The sequence below is a fragment of the Castanea sativa genome, chromosome 1 (assembly GCF_040712315.1).
Source record: "Castanea sativa cultivar Marrone di Chiusa Pesio chromosome 1, ASM4071231v1".
Lineage (NCBI taxonomy): Eukaryota > Viridiplantae > Streptophyta > Magnoliopsida > Fagales > Fagaceae > Castanea > Castanea sativa.
Genome location: NC_134013.1, coordinates 4,194,059 through 4,211,500, shown reverse-complemented (window position 1 = coordinate 4,211,500; position 17,442 = coordinate 4,194,059). Strand labels below are relative to the sequence as shown.

Here is a 17,442-nt window from a genome sequence, read left to right as displayed (position 1 = left end):
AGGGGTAGAAAACCCATCTTGAGAACATATTGCTGTCCTTTAGGAGCATGGTTACAGTTACACAATGAATAGTGTGGCTTTTGCAATAACTACACATGTACATCACACGTGTTTTTAGAAAAACGTCTCCTAGGCAATCTAGCAAGTTTCAAGAGTAATTAGAGTGTTAAGGACATTGTCATAATGGTGCAGAAGATATTGATAGTCATTGATCCTTTGGAAATTTTAAATATTGAAATTCATATGATCAAAACAATGAGGTCTTACTCAAAGTATAAAAACTCTGGAGGTTGATTGCAAGATATAATCCAGATTTATTTTTAATGATAATTGTGGCTGAAGTATACTTTTAAGCAGCCACATATATGATTCTCATAAAAAAGGTCACATGTATAGCTTTTCTGAAATAATAGCATGAATATATTCATAAATATATATAATATATGCAAAAAAGAAGAAGAAGAAAAACAGTTGGTTGAGCTGCCAACCTGCCATGATACTCCTCTACAAGTACGAAGGTTTATGACCCAACTTTGCCCTAAGAAAGTCACAATCCAGAAAATATTTTGCCATTCAGTCATTCTAAAGAATCGAAACAATCTGTTGTTGTAAAAAACAAGTTAGGAATAAATATAAGTAGTTTTGTTCTATTAACTCCAGGACAAGCAATACCCTGATGTTAAAAAAAAATGGAAACAGAAAATCCAAAACTATCAAAACCAAGCTGATACTGTGTTAACAGTTTACCGTGCCTCCATTTCATTTACTGAATATTCTAACACATAATTTTTTTTTAAACATAGGCTAGCAATGTCAGTCCATCCATGATAAAACTTAAAAAAGAAAAATGTGAAGCCTTTATGTAACAATAAGCACCAAAAAACAAAAAAGATGAAAAAATCTTACACAAGGGGTATCAACAGTTTTGATCCCACAATTGTGTTGTTACAACTTGTAAAGTAACCCACGAGTGTCAGCCATGTTCAGTATCATATGCAGTTTCTTTGGTATTTGCCAAAAGAAAATGTTTAAGGTGGAGGGCATATCTTAAGAGTCTTGGCTAAGGCACATCTAACAAAGAGATCTTTCTAGTGTGGCTGGTATCTGATTGTAGCTGAAGTGTGCCATCAGTTCTGATTTCCTTCAAATTTCCAAAAAGGAAGGAAATAATATAAAAAGAAAGACAGAATTAATACCAAAATTCAGATAACTTAGTTACATGTTCATACTAGAGTTACCTGGGAAGATGGAAGATTTAAGGTATGATAGAGTGCCTGAGCTGGTTCATCAATCGATTGATTGGATTGAAGTACCAACGGGTTGATTGAACCAATTGAGGTTTCTGAAATGGTGAGGTTTGTTGCTGTAGGTATGACAAATGGCTGATTGGAGAGAGTGTATTGGTTGGGACGATTAGAAGCAGATTGCCTCAAGCTTTCCTCGTTCCCAAAAAATGTCCCCATGCCTCTGCTCGAATTCAGACATCCATTTCTCTCGTCAAAGCTCATTCCTGGCTGAGGCAACTGAATTGGCTGCAGTACTCCTGGTAAGCACATTGGGTGCAAACTCAATCCATTTCTCATTGATAACATCTGTAAGACCAATCACAATGAAGAAGTGTATTGAGGATCGCTATAAAATTATTACAGTTTCCAATTTTTCTGCATTTTCTATTTGGTAAAACAAGGATAAAGGAAGGTCAAAGAGTGAAAAGGCATTGTATAGTTCCAATAAAAGCTGAATGAGTTAGTATTATGTGTAACATGTTACACAAAATAATAAATCAGGCTGAATAGTGAGCAAAATTTAGAGTAGTCAACTGCAGCTTGTCAGTAGTAACTAGCAGTAAAATCTAGGAATTTAGCTAGATAACAATGTCAACCCCTTTGGATATAGTGCTTTGCTCGCAGGAACACGGGGAAAACTTCTACAAAGTTCAAAGAAATTACTGTGGATAAGCAGAATATAGTAGATATAAGCTAAAAAGAAAAAAAAGAAGCCTAATAATAGCATGATCTGTGAATGGTGATTCCAATTGAAAATGACCCAGTCCCAATCATATAAAGAGGCACCGAGCTGTCAGTGAGATACCACTCAGGAAGAGATATAACGTGGTGATTTTAAAACCATGCTTCAACTGTTTTCAGAAAATTTGGCTTATATATACCTTTGATCAGAGTGATCATAAAGTTAACCGGCCAAGTAATACATGGAAAGAAACTGAGTGTCAAATTTTCAGTCCAAAAATAAAAGCTTAATCACATTACAAAATGATTTAAACGTTAAATTGTGTTGTTCCCCAAACTCTTTTCTCAATCATTTGTACCATTCCTTGGTAGTATTTGAATAACAAAGTAATAGTAATCCAAAAAGAAAATAAGGTACAATCTTCAATGGGAATGCAATTTGTGGTCTTAACATGGTTACAACTCACAGTGTTGATAAAGTTCTTTCTTCTTGCTATAGAATACTAGTGATACCAAGTTCAAGTTATGTAGTATCAACTAAACTTCACCCCAACTTACCTCTCTCTTTTTTCTTTTTTTTTCTTTTTCTTCTAATTGGAGTTGCACATAGCCACATACCCTTTTATCATGCCATGCTCCCAAATATTCAAGCTTTTCTCTCTTTTTATTTTTTATTTTTTTTTACTTGCGTCTCTAAAGGTTGAAACACAAATAAAATTCACGACATAGTAAAGAGGCTATTTCTCAATAACCCTATATGACATTTATACAGATATTTTAGTATATCATATATGATATGTTTTCCTGGTGAACATCTCCTTGCTAATAGCTAAGCTGTTAGGACAGGGCAAGCATCTCCTGTTCTTGAGAAAGGTTTCAATGGATGTTTTCTAATACAAAATGGCTACTTTTAAAGTGCCTTAATTTTTTCTCTTTTCTTTTCAGATGATCAACATGGAAAGTTTTGTGTAGACATGAGTGATGATTTGATTCTGGTTATCTACACTATAATTTTATTTTGGTAATTGTAAACAGTCTACTTAATTTTTTTTCTTTTATTTTTAGCTTGGTTTTTACTTTCAATTGTTCATTTTTGTTACAGATCCATCCATGATCAATTTCTCTTGTTGGTGTAATTTAATCCGCATCTATCTGCTACTTATTTTGTTTTAAAAAAGATCTTAATTGAGGCATCAAAGTTTCCTTCTTATTTCGTATTGATAAATTACCAGTTGTTCCAAAGAGTTAAGTTGTTTAGAAATCATATATTTAAACTCTAACACGCATCATCTTATCATTCCAAAAAAAAATTCATTTTGCCTGTCTTCTTTTCTTTCCTTCTGTTTTTAAAATAAGTTTTGTCCCTAATAGACCATCTTCTCCTGTTTTGAGAGAGAAAGAGCCTTAACAAGTAGGGCTATTGAGTGAATCATATCATATGACTATTAAATGGTCATGTGACTACGAGACGCATGTATTTAGCCATTAAGCTGCAACGTTTTTACTAATTTGATTGCAAAAGGCTTACAAATTGACGTAACAATAAATGTGATTGATGTCCACTTCAACAACATTAAAAATAAATGCTACCACCGCATACCCTTTATGCGATAATTACTCCACAATTATAAGTGTCTGTGGGGTATGAGGGGCAAGAATTAGGGTTCAAGTCTCCAGAAGGGAGACTCACACACATATACATTTAGATTAAGTTAGAGTAGAATTTCTATCATGTATAAAAATAAATAAATAAATAAATTTTTGAATTTTTTTTTTTTACAAGTGACACATAAGTCTATAAAATTTATGTGGTAAATTTGGTTGTAAAGCTTATGTAGTAAATTTATAGTATCATTAGCATTACTCTTTACCTATCAGGCTGAATTACATGTCTGGTCAGCTGCAAGTACATAAACATAGACCCAAAACAGCACTGACTTAAAGAGAAAACTCACCTGAACTTGAAGCTGAAGCTGCTTCAAATATTCGATCACTTCATCTAGCATAGAAGCCTTATCAGTCTATCCAGAAAAAGTAAAAATCAACAAAAGAGAAGTAATCATCAAAGCAATCATTTCAAAGATCAAGTTCAAATTCAGGGGTAAAGAATGAAAGAAAAAGAGTAAAGTGTACCTTGTTAGAATTTGGAATTAGATTCTGTAAAGCTTTCATTTTCTCATTGATCCTACTCCTCCTCCTCTGCCCACGCCAATCAACCAAATCAACACAACTCAAAAATCATAATTCACTATTTCTAAAATAAACACAAGCACACCCATACACACAAAAGATTGTAGCATTGAGAGGCAACCTTTTCTGACAAATTATGAACCTCTGCAGCTCTGCTCCTCTTTGATGAAGAACGAGGTGGGACTGGTTTTTCTGGCACCTCTGACCCCTCGGGACCCTTCCAAGTCAAACAACAAAAATCCGCTAACTCAAAATTTTCCACATTAAACAAGAAAAACAAACAAAATTTAGAAAGTTTGTCTATTTGGTAGTTTTGCTTTAAAATGGGAGACCCCACATTGACATTTTGAATAATTCTATGGTACCTTAATGACATTTTTTTGGATTTGAAATTCAATGATCCCAACCAATCATTTCATAATTTTAACTGTTTATGCTAAGAGTTTGCAGCTCAATTGGCACTGATGGTACTTCAAACAAGACGTACATGATTCAAATCCCCAGTCTTCCATTATTGTAACTATTGAATTATTGAAGAAAAAAAAAAGTAGTAATTTTAACCATTTTAATGTGCACAATCTCAACTATTCGTGTATATGTACAAAGACAAACTAATTTTCTCAATTAATAGTTAGCACACAAAAGCTACATATTGAAATGTTTACTACTTGTTGGAGCCAGAGGAATCTAATTACTACTTTACCCTTCAAAAAAAAAAAATTTCAATTTCTGTTTCTTTCTCCGCCAATTTTCTCAGCAACCAAACAGAATTCGGGAAAAAAAGAAAGAATTGAAAGTTTCAAAAGTACCTCGCTGTCGCAACTGAAGTCGCCGAGATTATTCTCCGTCGTGTTCTCGTTACTCTCTTTCATGTCAGCACCAGGATCTGAGAAAACGAGACCGTACGAAGATTCAATAGCGACACCCGAGTTTCCATCTCTAACTACTCGGCACTCCGACTCGGACCGATTCTCCGATCCTGCAGCTCTCAAAAACATTGATTGTGCATGCGATGGCTGTGAATACATGTATTTTGATTTATAAGCCATGCAAGAAGAAGAAGAAGCAGAAGAAGAAGAATTGTGGTGCAAGAACTGGTTAAGAAAAGTAGATATATCTTCGGATTCCGGAGCAACCGAAGAAGATGTAACTTTTGTTCCGTACAGATCCGCCATGGAAGAAGAAGAAGAAGAAGAAGAAGAAGAATCACACTTTCTCTTTTCTCAATTTTACGTGTTGTTTTGAAACTTTGGAGTAATAAAAAGTGGGCTTAAGTTTAAGAAGGTTTAAGATTAAGGATGTTTTTTTTTTTTTTGAATTTTTTTTGAATTTTTTATAACGGAAACAACGTCACTCACAGTCACAGTGTCTCAAAGCTAAAAAGCATTGGCTTTTTGCTAACCCATGTTTGATTACTCTCCCGCCTAATCGTCCTTCTAGAAAAATGTTTTTGTTTTTATTTTTATTTTAAAATTTTTTTTTACTATTACTAGTAATAATTTTGATGATTACTAAATTGTCTTTTTGCAATTTTAAGGAAGGTGACAAAAGTCAAAGGTATCATGTCATTCACCGTCTTATCCAACCAAACATCATCTTAGCCTGCTATTGCAACGTAGATTTCATTTATTAAACTACAAATCCCGAGGTCTGATTTCAGTGACGTGTTCGCATATGCTTCGGTTAGCACCTTTTCATTTCACCACCACCGCCGGCACTTTTCTTGCACACTTTAATAATAAGTGCATTATGTGTCAAATGTTATAAATGTTATTTTTTAACGTCTAATTTAAAAAAAATGAGAAATGATATGTTCATAATATTTTTACAATATTTTTATAACAAATTTTAAATAGCAAGATGTTACTGGTTGTTATTGTTGGGGCAAAAAAGTAATCTTAGTGTTAGGTTCAAATTTGAACTAATAACAACTAACCACCTATGATTTGTTATAAAAATATTGTAAAAATATTATGAACGTAGCACTTCTCTAAAAAAATACATTACATTGAAGGTATTAGATGCTATTAATTTTGAGACCTTACTATAGAGATAGCAGCTGACTGTAGCAAGAAATTATTTGTTTAGTGAAACATGGAGTGGAGCCATGACAGCTATTTCGGTGTTATCTGCTTCTAGTCATTGTGGGTTAATTAAAGAGGGTCTTGGTTTTCTCAATTCAATTATTAAAGATCACAGGGTTGAGCCTGGAGTGGAGCATTACTTCTGCATGGTTGACATGGTGGGTCGAGCAGGACAACTTGATAGTGCAATTGATTTAATCAAGAAGGTGCCAGAAGGTTTTGAGGCCGCTGCAAGTATTTGGGGGGCAGTTGGTTGTTGAAGGGAAAAAAAAAAACAAAACTTTATAACTAAGGGGTACATGGTAGTTAATTAAAAACATAAAAGAAAGAATAAAAAAAACGTTAAAAAAGAATATTTAAATGAAATTGTCAAATAAGAGAACCTTTGATATTATGTGTATAAATAAATAAAGTAATTTTTTGAAATGTTAAATTCTATATTTTATAGCATTCTTGATAAAAATGCTCTAATAAGAGTATGTACATTACAATATCTTGTATTCTTTGTAATATATATTTATATTTCTATGTAATTATTGTTACAGTCTATCAAATGTGCCTTAAGTGTTTGTGGACTGTGAGGTGCAAAGATCAGAGTTCAAGTTTTCAGAGAAAAAATATATTTTATATCAAATAATACTACGTCATCCGTATCAAGATATAATAAATAAAAAACATGTGCAAAAATAACTACCTAAGAATGAGTTTCACGTACATATACTTAAATTAGGCTATAGTAAAATTTTTATTTTATATTGCATTAAAAAAATATATAAAAGGAACCTTTTGATTTATTTTTTATTAAGGACATTAAATTACATGTTTTAAACGACCCAAATAAAAGAAGACAAAAGAGACGGGGCCCTTAACCAACTCAATTGTTTGCCAAATGGACCGAGACCATAACGTGAGATGGGAATAAGACAAGACATACTATTACTAGTATAATCAAAAGCCCAGCAACAAACAAGATTATGGGCCACTAATAACATAAACAGACCAACCACAAAACGAGATTTTTAGTAGCAACTTTATCCTTTATGATAGTCGTGATCGTCCATGGTGAAATGCGAAGAGGCTTCAACACGTTCTCAAACCACCTTCCAAGATAGAATTAGAAATATATAGATCAACTGATTAGCAAATAAAGAAGCCTTTACTTAACCCATAAGGCCTCACTTAGATCAATGATATCAGTCCAAATATATGTGAATTTTCCTTCTTTATCACTGCATGTAACTATCAGGACAACACCAGACTCACTAATAAATGCCTTATAATAATGCTAGGACTCGCCCTCAACCCACACTCTGCTTATGTGTCACCTCTTGATTAAATTTTAGTCTTCTTAAGTATATATACTGGACTTGTGAAAGTGTTAAAATCCAATCATAAGTTGACACATAAGCAAAGTGTGAATTTGGGTGTGTCTCTAACATTACTCGATGCGATAAATTTACCCATTGAAGGGGACCATTTGTTGTTGATATTATTGCATGTTCTAGAGGACTTACCTTGCTGGTCTGGAATTCAAATATATTTCCACTTTCACAATATGATCACAGATGATAGCAGCAAAAAGAGTGAAGTCCATGGCTTGCTCTGCATCCGAATTGGGCGGTTGTGTCAGGTTAAGGATCAACTTGGCCCATTGAGAAGGAAAATAATGGAGGGGCCAAATGGAACATGTTTAGGCTTGCTAAGAGAAGGTGCATTCAAAGAAAACATGGACATTAGATTCAGCAAAACTCAGTACACAAGTCCACCAAGGCAATCTGAATATGCAAATTTGCATTAGCAGGAAGAATCTCCTAAGCAAATTTCCACAAAAAGATTATCAATCTCTCAGATTTTCAATCAATTCCTCATGACTAGCTCCATATAGTTGGAGAAACAATTACCTCAATCTAGGTAATATGCGACTTTAACTGAAAATTTATCATTAGAACCAGGGGTGCAAAATGTTTAAAACAGTCAGGAAAGTGGGCTTCCAATGTGGGCCTCCAAAGTAAATAATTTTATTTTTCGATACTGTTACAATTCATTGGGCTCATTAGAGTAATGAATTCAACTTTTGATCATAAAAGAGAAGATTGTCATCATCAAAAGTATGAGAAGGTTATGTTGCTTTATAGAGATAAATGCAAGAGACTATGGTTTTAAAAACCATATTGGACCGGATGGTTCAACTGGGAACCGAACCTTAATTTGGTATAGTTATCATCAAAAACTGAAAATTGAAGAAAAGGCAAGAAAAACTGGAAACCGTAGGTTCAACCGGAAAAACTGGGAACCGGTGCTGTTAAACCGGTTCTTGTAATTGAAGGGGAAAAAAACTAGAACCAAATTTGCCAAACTTCTTAAATCTGCACTAAAATGAGATTTGAGGAAAATCTTAGATGTGTTGGTGAAAATAAAATGAAAGATATACTTATGTGTTGGATCAAATGTATGAAAAATCTGTGCATGCTTTGAGCCTGAAATTAGATGTTGAAGAAGAACTTGTCTTGAGAAAGATTGAAGACTCGAGGGAGAGAGTGAGTCTGAGAGAATATCTCCCCGTGTGCTTGTGCCATGCTAAGGAAAGAAAACTGAAAAATGAAAAGAGTTTGAACTTTGAAAGGTTGAAACTTTAAATATGATAAGACTTTAGAGTACTGATTGATGTAATGGAAGTAAGTGGTAACATGTAGAATTTTTGGGTAAAAAAAAAGAAAGAGTAAACCGATGTAAGCTGTGTGGCTGGGAAGTGAAATGTTAGTAAGTTTATGAATTGTCTTGTTATTATAACATTTGAGTTTTACTGTTTTATAATAAATAAATTGTTAAAGTTAAACAATTAGACTATTATTTATAAAAATAAAATTACAAACGTAGCAAATTATAAGTTATGAAAAATAAAAATTCACATAAAAATATTTAATTTATTCATATTAATTATTACATCATCGATCTAATCCTGATCAAACCAAAAAACCAATTACCAATCTCTTTTCCAATCCTGATCAAACCAAAAAACCCAAAAAACCGATTACCAATCTCTTTTCCAGTTCTTTGTTTATATCAGTTTTTAAAACAAATTGTGGAAGTTGCAAGTAGTGCATAATTGTTTTATACTTAAGGCATCATCAACAGCACCCTAGACAAGGAAGAATTATCTTATACATTGACTGGTCTATAGGGGATAGACCACACGCCTATAGACTACTTGTGAGCTACGAGACCACATACAGACCAATTCTTTCTTTTTCTCTATCATCTCTATAATGAAAGATCTCTCCCAAAACCCAATGGCTCCCATAAAAGAAATACCTACTAAGCGAAATGTGGCATATAGATTATAGGCTACCATTTTCGGTGAGAATTGGCTAATAGCAAATTCTCCAGGCAATTAAGGTGGGAGTGTAAGTAAATAATATCCCAGTGTTGTATTGATGGGAGAGAGTTTTGAATGAATAGTTAGCTTGTTCATCAATCAAGCTCTGCAGAATGGTGACATCCAAATCAGACATCTGCAAGATTGGTAATCGTTCTTAATTGAAAGAGAAATCAAAATCTGATATAATCATCTACATCTGTAATGCCAAAAGGCAATAAGCTGAATGTTTAATAAACATTGAAAATTAATCATTTGTTGATAAATGGAAAGTTTAAAACTTTGTTATGCTTTCCCAAGTCCCAAATCCACCGCCTCCACAAGGAGATGCTGGCTTGAATAGAATTAAAAATTGAAAATTTTGCTCTGGCTCTAGGTTGAGATGGTGCCATGGCCAGCTTCACATTGAAGAACAAGAAAGAAAGGTGTAGCCAGTAATAAGCAGTGTTGTGTTGGATCACTAACCCTGAACAACCAAAGCAATTTCATGGCTAGCCCTCTTTCCAATATGAGGAATTTAATGGCCAGAAAATTAATGGTCATCTCTCTTCGCCAGCGCTGTTGTTTTACATATGGGGCACAAATTCTTGTGCGTCAGCCATTGTTTTATACAGTCGGCATGAAAATCATGCCCACATTCCAGTGTCCCAAGATTATCTCCATCATTGTATTCCTCCTGCACATCATAATACACAATAATTTAGGCAAAGAGAAGAAAACCAATACCTACACCCCCAACATGAGTCAAGTTGGTCACACTTACCTGACAGACACAGCAGGGTTCTCTCTCAAGTGGAGACCCTATTGCAATAGAATACTTTCGCTGTCTCAAATGATTTAATATTGTTTCTTCACTCAATCCCGTGCTAACATTTCCAATGCGCTCTTCCAGAGCCAATAACTCCTATAATTCCAATACAAACCATATTACAAGAATAAGGATTTTTAAAAAAAAAAACAAAAAATAATAATAATAACCAAAATGTCTAGATCAATTTTTTGTAAAATTTACCTCATAAGACATGTTATCAACATCCAGCCGCATATCCCTATGTCGATCATGAATATCCGCCACCCCAAAAAACACTGACTGGTCTAGTATCATGACATCCTGAAAAAAAAGTGGAAGCATGTGTCAGAAAAGTAGTCATATGCCACCATTCTTAAATCATAAACAAGATAAGAAAATAATTCAAAATCTAACCTCAAATCGCAAGTTCTCACCCCTACGCATGAGACCCAAGACATTGCGAATCTGCTACAGACAAAATAACAAAGTAAGCTTTAGAAGGTCACTTTTTTGTCAAGATGACTTGGATATTGCAAATGAGTATTAAAGTAACATAGACATCATATGTTGGGAAACCAATGAAATATAGTTTTAGAATACAGAAATTTTTGCTGGACATCAAGGTATGCATATGGTTGAGTCTATGTAAACTCCCCCAAAAAAATAGAGTCAACATATTTGAATTTAAAAAGAAAACATCATAGCAAACCAGAGCTCTAGAACAGACCTCAGATACAAGCCTGCCACTTCCTTCACCGGCAGCAGCTGAACCTCGTAATAAATAGGGGATTCCAAGTCCAGCTTCGCCATGTCTCTCCATCCACAATGCTGACCTTGGGTGTGACTGATGATGACCCTGACTGCCAGGTCCAGATGAAAAAACCATTTCTTGTGAGGAAACAGGAGGGCCTGAACGCAACAGAGAATAATTACTGCTGTTGCCTCCAGACTCAGACCCAGCAGAAGAAGACAATGATCGGCGGACATAATCAGACAATCTTCGAGGAAATTGTGGAGGATTCTGTTGAGGAACTAGGGTAGGAGCAGACAATGGATGGACACCTGAACTGGGGCCACCAGTCCGAGAAGTAGAAGCAATATTTCCTGGAATACTTAAATTTACACCAGCTGAACTTCTATTTGCTGGATTTCTAACAAAATTTCTGACTTCAGTAGCAGGCACAAACATAGGATTTTCTAAAAGGTTTCTTGACAAGCTTCTTGAGCCCATTTCTTCACGAGGTCCAGCATCTCGGTCTCCAGAAACAACAGAGCTTGATGAACTGCCAATTCCTGAGCTAGATCCTCCATTCCACCTAAATGCTTGAACATTTCGTGGCAATGCAGGAACATGGATAAAAACTGGCTGACTGTGAGGAATCATATTATCTGCAGCAGGTGCTGACCTCAAGTCCAAAGAATAATCAACCGGAAGAAGCCTCGGTGGCAGCTGGGAAGATGAAATACTAGAATGCCTAACAGCACTCTCTGTTGGGAATAAAGTAGGGGCAATAGAATCTTGTTGATTGGGAGGAGTTATCCTTGCACGGGAATTTCTTTGGGAGCTTCCTGCCACTCTTAAATCAGGAATGCTGTCAGGAGCAATGTCTCTTGCACCTAGCCTGAGTCTTGGGTTCACCGGTTCTGATGGAGCAGATACACCTAAACTGCTACTCCCATTAAAACGAGCAGGAACAGCAGACCATGCACTATTTTCTGCCCTCTGAAAGTAGCTAGGACTTCCAGATACAGAAGACTGTCCAACAGTTCCATCAAGAGCTTTTCTTTTACAGGACACACGGCGACCCTCCATTGAACAACCTGGTCTGCCATCATTCTGTTCCACTAGAAATCCACCACTTCTGGAATGGAGTACATGATTATCAGAACCACTAGGAGGTGGGATCCACTGATTTTCTGATCCACTAGACTTGTGCATATTAGGACATTCCAAGACTTGACTATTATCATCACCATTACCCACAAAACCTGTGTTTAGGTTGAGATTCTGGGTATGCACATCAGAATTGGAACTTTGCAAAAACAGTGGGTTCATATTGACATTTTCAAATATATGAGTTGGTTCACAGCTACGTTCTTCTAACCTTGAACCAGCCCCAGCACAACCACTTCCAGAAGAAGGCCATCCAAGTTCTGCTTTCCGCTCTTCATGACTGACCTCACTCTGGGCATTGCCAGAACTAGGTTCACCTAAGCTCCATCCGCTAGACATCGGCCGTTCATGGTTCATAGAATTCAAATATGTGATGTTCATATCACCGGGTGATAGAATACAATCTGGTATTAGATTTGCTGCAGGATTTCGCATATTATTCCAGCAAATCTGCTGCTCTATAGCAGCATTACTCGATGTAGATCCATGGTCAAATTCCAAAGTCTCAGTCAAGGAACCAATTCTACCCCTCTGCCCTTGCATTGGGGCTAATAACAGCTTCCTTAGAAACAACAACAATAACAGCAGTCGAGCCTTAGTCCCGAAATTTTATGTCAGCTATGGATCCTCAACAGCTTCGTTATAAAGATAAGATAAAAGTCTGGAAAAAAAATTCCAATAGAAACTGTAAGTCAAGTACACTTTTGGTACACCTGAGACAACAAAGCAACAAAGACATTGGATTAGAAAGTTAAGAGAGCTCCAAACTAATCTACCAATAGAACAGTCTATTGTGTATGCATTATGTTGGTGTTCAAAGTTAGGGTGACTAAATGAAGTTGCTGATGACAAGGTAATTCTGATGCCTGTTAGTAATGCCTTGTTTTTCTTATTCTTTTCGCCTTCCCAAAAAGAAAAAAAGATCCATCTTTAACTCCCTTTGCTGCTGCTGTTGATGGTAGTGGGGTGGGTGGTGGTGGTGGTTAAATTATCATACTTATGTATTTGCATTAGAATGTGTCCAAATGCCAACTTGACCTAAACACAAGGTGGAAATTAAGATTAGATCAATGATGTTGTTATGAACAAGTAATTATCTCATTTTCATTTAGTTATATTTTGACAGGTTAGCGTGGGATGTTGGTAGAGTGATTACTAAGTAGTCATGCACTGTGGTTTTATGTATGGCATAGTTAATTTGCTAACATTTCCATTCAATGAAACCTTAAATATTTTTTCTGCATTTAGTTACTTGATACACTGCTTGCCATTTCAACTCTTATGTGTTTTATAAAAGTACAATATTCTAAAACTTTAGTTGCTTTAAGCCATATATATCAATGGAAGTTTGGGGCATATAACATGCATCAGAGTCAAGTACGAATTATTGGTTCTCACTTTTGCGTTTTGACTAGGTGAAAATTTTGGCTGCATTGATGAAGTTTCTTGACACTTGAGAACCCAAAAGCTATTTATCTCTATTTAGTGTCAATAGGAACAAAAATACAGGTACAATCCTTACATTACATTATGAACACAGAAATGATGGCCTTATCAAGTTTCTCAGATGGTTAGATGTCAAGAAGCTTCAGCAACGAAACAAGATTCAGGACAAAAAAAGGGGAGGCAAACCATCTACAAACTCAAAAGTAACATTAATAATTGATGTTTCATACTATTCAACTCACAATGGGTGTAAAATCATCCAAACATCAGTTGCTATTCTATATGTCAAAAAACCGATAACGACTGTAAGCTCATAATATCATGTCTACATGAAACATAGAAGGGTAACAAATACCACTAGAACACCAATGGTAGTAGATGAATAGCAATGACAATCAAAGCAAAAGTTACAAAAGCAAAGGCAATAGCAAATCAACCCATATGCTATTTCGACCTGCTAACAGTAAATGAATAACAAATTGACATATTCTTTACCATTTTGTATATATGGACGAAAATTAAGCTCAATGTGAGACACGAAATTACGCCAACCACACATCATAACCTTAAGACACACAAGGGATACAAGCATTCCTGTAAAAATCACAATCTCCACCACCCAAACCTCAGCCTACAAAGTAAATAAACACGAAGCATCCATACTACATAGAACCCCCACCAAAGAAATTCAAAGCAATCACAATCACATATAATCAAACACCAACAAGGCAAGCAAAAACTAATGCTACAGAACCACCAAGTCAAAGCTACATGATTTCAAAGGCAAAACAGACACACCAAAAAGCATTCCCAGAAAACTTAAATTTACTATCTTTTTTTTGTTTCTTTCTATAAGGCAAACACATAAACACTGAATCAATCCCATATAGAAATATTATTATTTTTTTTTTTAAATGAAAACTTTTTAGATCGGTTCAGCACTGACGGGGTCAAATATAAGCTAAATATTATTCAAAACCAGCTTCATCAAAAATGATTTTACAAATCAAATAGCAGATAAAAACCCAAACTCAATTAGCAGACTTTGAAACACGGAACCCCTCCTAGTTAAATAGCATTAAAAGCTTCAAAAAATAAAGACCCATATTTTTTTTCAGCTAAATTTTGCTTTACAAAAGAAACCCAGAAAATAAAAATAACATATAAATAAAACATGACAATCAAAATCCGATCTTGTCAACTGATCAATAAAATAAATAAAGTTGCAGGAAACAAAAAAAAAAAAAAAAAAAAAAGCTTACCCAGGAGATGAAAATAGAAGAGGCTGATCTATATGAAATAACCTTGGCCAGAAAACAAAGAAACTAGCCCAGTTAGAAGATAGATGAGAGAAAAAGCTGTGTTCTTGTTCGGCTGGCTTGGACTTTTCCAAAGAGAGAGGCGAGAAACCCAAACCCCAAGAAGCAAATGAGAGAAAAAGAGAGATAGAGAGAGAGCCTTTAGGTAGAGGATTTGAGTAATGAGATAGAGAAAATGAAGTGTAAAAAAGTGGAGAAGAAAAAAAAAATTAAATAAAAAAAAGGTGAGAGATTAAAGAGGACAATAATCTTTTTTTTTTAATTTAATTTACAAGATAACCCAAAAGAGAGAGAAAGAGAGAGTAATACTAGTCATAATAATAAATATTTGAATAAAATAAAAGGCAAAAAACAACTGGGTAGGGGCAAAGATGCACTACTATTTGGCTGCTTACCAAATGTGCTTAAGGTCCCCCTGTCTTTCCTCGTGATTTTTTTTTTCTTTCTTTCTATTTGAAAACCATAATAATAAATTAAAATTAAAAATAGCATAATAACCAATTTTTTTGACTCGGCTCCCAATGCAAAGTTGAAGCCCCACTCTTTCTCTCTCTCTCTAAATTAGTCTCTATCTTTCTCTCTCTATCTTTTTGTTGTTGTTAGTTTTGATGAATGATGATGATATTGTTTTGTTGGGTTGTTTAAACTTTGTTGTTATGGCATGTTAAGCTGTGTATGCATCTCTCCATCACGCCAAGCACCTGTCCTACTGCCCTGTCCTGCTTGCCTGCCTCCTTTACTGCTCTTTCTCTCCTTTGCCTTTGCCCCCCCTTCCCTGTCTCCCTCCTTTTTTGAAGACTCCCTCTTGTGAGACTTGTTAATTTTAGCTGTGTTTTAGTTGTGATCCAAAACAAAAATAGAAATTATAAAAATGTCCTAATTCTTTATCCCCTTTCTTATGGTAGATCACATTTTCTTTTTGGTCAGTTCCTAAAAGCTTATGAATTTTATTTATTTATAAGAAGATGACAACCTTTATTAAGACGAAGATAACAACATTATATCATGAGTCACAGCAAACTTAACCATATGAAGAGTATCTCCATCCATGTTATATAACCAACATCATGCCTTGATTGTGCCTTTAAAAATTTATAAAATGGATTCTCTTTTAAGTCTTTATCTATCTCTATTATTTATTTTTGTTGTTATGTACCATAATAGAGTAAAAAAAAAAAGGAAAAAATAATTGATAAAACGTTATATTTTATCTAAGTAACCGGTTTAATTTCCTAGCAATTCTTTTCTCTCTCTCTCTCTCCTTTCGGTTTAACAATTGCTAAATTGATTTATGAAAAAAAATTCAAGGTGAAATTTTAAATTTCATTAATGATTTCTAGTTTTTTTTTCCGGCTAAGTTTGAGTTTGATATTAACTCGTTTAACTTTTTACTGACCACTATTTACTAAAATATAAATGTACTTTAAATAAGTGGAAAAAAATTTCAGATTTTAAAAAACTATACATAAAAACTAAAAACTAGCAAAGATGGTAAAAGCCTTAGGTTACAATCCAGTATAACATAAAGAAATAACAAAAATGGAATTAAATTGAAACGATTTCATAAATTTGGGATTTAATTGAAAAAGTTTAGAACATTTGACTTAATTTGGAATATGGTATAAATTTTGGTTCTTTTTATGTAATTTCTATAAATAAAAAAACAAATTAGTACCGGTATAAAATGGTATATGTGGCATGGATTTAGTTATTATTTTAGGTCCCATTACTTAATGACCTTTGGATCCTCTTCAACACCCAAAAATCTGGGTGCTTGTGCAAAAAATTTGTGGTTGGGACTTTAGTTGCCATCACATGGGGTGCAAAGACTAAATCTTGTGGGTAATAGGTTCATATAAGAGTCAATGTACCCAAAATTGAAAAACCAATGGGTTACTTAATTATATCTGTCGGTTGCAATTGAGGGATTGGTTTATCAAAAATTGGGTATGGTTGGTGACTTGGTGGTCATGGTTTTTATTATATGATTGGAGTTTTCCTCTGTATATGTGTGTGTTGGTAGTACAAATAGGCTGACATTACTATAACTTTGCTTGAAAGAGGTGTGAATAGATAGACCTAAAGTCTTATTTGGTATCTCTCTCCTCTCAGATTGTGCCCCCCCCTAACTTTCTTTTCCGTCCATTTCCGCTCATATCTCAATCGTGGGCCTTTTATATCATTTATATTCTGATCGTATTCCTCTCTCTTTTCTTTTTTCCCTCCTCTCTCACTCACCTTTCCAAGGTGGTTGCTTTGTGCAAGTTATATATATCTTTGTATTCTATGTGTTAATTTTAGGCCACAAAAATGAACTCCCATTCACCCATATGGATAGCTTATATAACCATAGCGTACAACTTTTTTTTAACTATT

At 34.6% G+C, this 17,442-nt stretch overlaps 2 protein-coding genes across 3 annotated transcripts; both read right to left on the bottom strand.

Moving 5' to 3' along the window:
* Positions 1–768: 768 nt before the first annotated feature.
* LOC142616634 (uncharacterized) lies at positions 769–5,439 on the bottom strand. Its single transcript, XM_075789448.1, has 6 exons — positions 4,967–5,439; positions 4,279–4,374; positions 4,101–4,166; positions 3,923–3,988; positions 1,239–1,592; positions 769–1,141 (listed from the first exon to the last, which is right to left on the bottom strand). Exons 1-6 carry the CDS (start codon positions 5,330–5,332, stop codon positions 1,061–1,063), a joined length of 1,029 nt encoding a protein of 342 aa, XP_075645563.1. The 5' UTR covers positions 5,333–5,439; the 3' UTR covers positions 769–1,060.
* Positions 5,440–9,758: 4,319 nt separating this feature from the next.
* LOC142612053 (putative E3 ubiquitin-protein ligase RHG1A) lies at positions 9,759–15,275 on the bottom strand. 2 transcript variants are annotated; one of them, XM_075784187.1, is made up of 6 exons: positions 15,010–15,275; positions 11,135–13,014; positions 10,822–10,875; positions 10,630–10,728; positions 10,381–10,521; positions 9,759–10,293 (listed from the first exon to the last, which is right to left on the bottom strand). In XM_075784187.1, exons 2-6 carry the CDS (start codon positions 12,842–12,844, stop codon positions 10,150–10,152), a joined length of 2,148 nt encoding a protein of 715 aa, XP_075640302.1. In that variant the 5' UTR covers positions 12,845–13,014; positions 15,010–15,275; the 3' UTR covers positions 9,759–10,149. The 2 variants fall into 2 exon arrangements, with proteins under 2 accessions (XP_075640302.1, XP_075640305.1); XM_075784190.1 differs by having other exon boundaries at positions 10,822–10,872.
* Between the last annotated feature and the right edge of the window lie 2,167 nt (positions 15,276–17,442).

Excerpts from the sequence above, each read along its gene's own strand:
- LOC142612053 (XM_075784187.1), bottom strand. The coding sequence starts at position 12,844 with ATGCAAGGGCAGAGGGGTAGAATTGGTTCCTTGACTGAGACTTTGGAA. Across the intron at positions 10,729-10,821 it reads GTGAGAACTTGCGATTTGAG|GATGTCATGATACTAGACCA; the intron begins GTTAGATTTTGA and ends CTTTTTTTTCAG. Across the intron at positions 10,522-10,629 it reads TTGATAACATGTCTTATGAG|GAGTTATTGGCTCTGGAAGA; the intron begins GTAAATTTTACA and ends TTGGAATTATAG.
- LOC142616634 (XM_075789448.1), bottom strand. The coding sequence starts at position 5,332 with ATGGCGGATCTGTACGGAACAAAAGTTACATCTTCTTCGGTTGCTCCG. Across the intron at positions 1,593-3,922 it reads AGCTTCAGCTTCAAGTTCAG|ATGTTATCAATGAGAAATGG; the intron begins GTGAGTTTTCTC and ends TTGGTCTTACAG. Across the intron at positions 1,142-1,238 it reads TAAATCTTCCATCTTCCCAG|GAAATCAGAACTGATGGCAC; the intron begins GTAACTCTAGTA and ends GGAAATTTGAAG.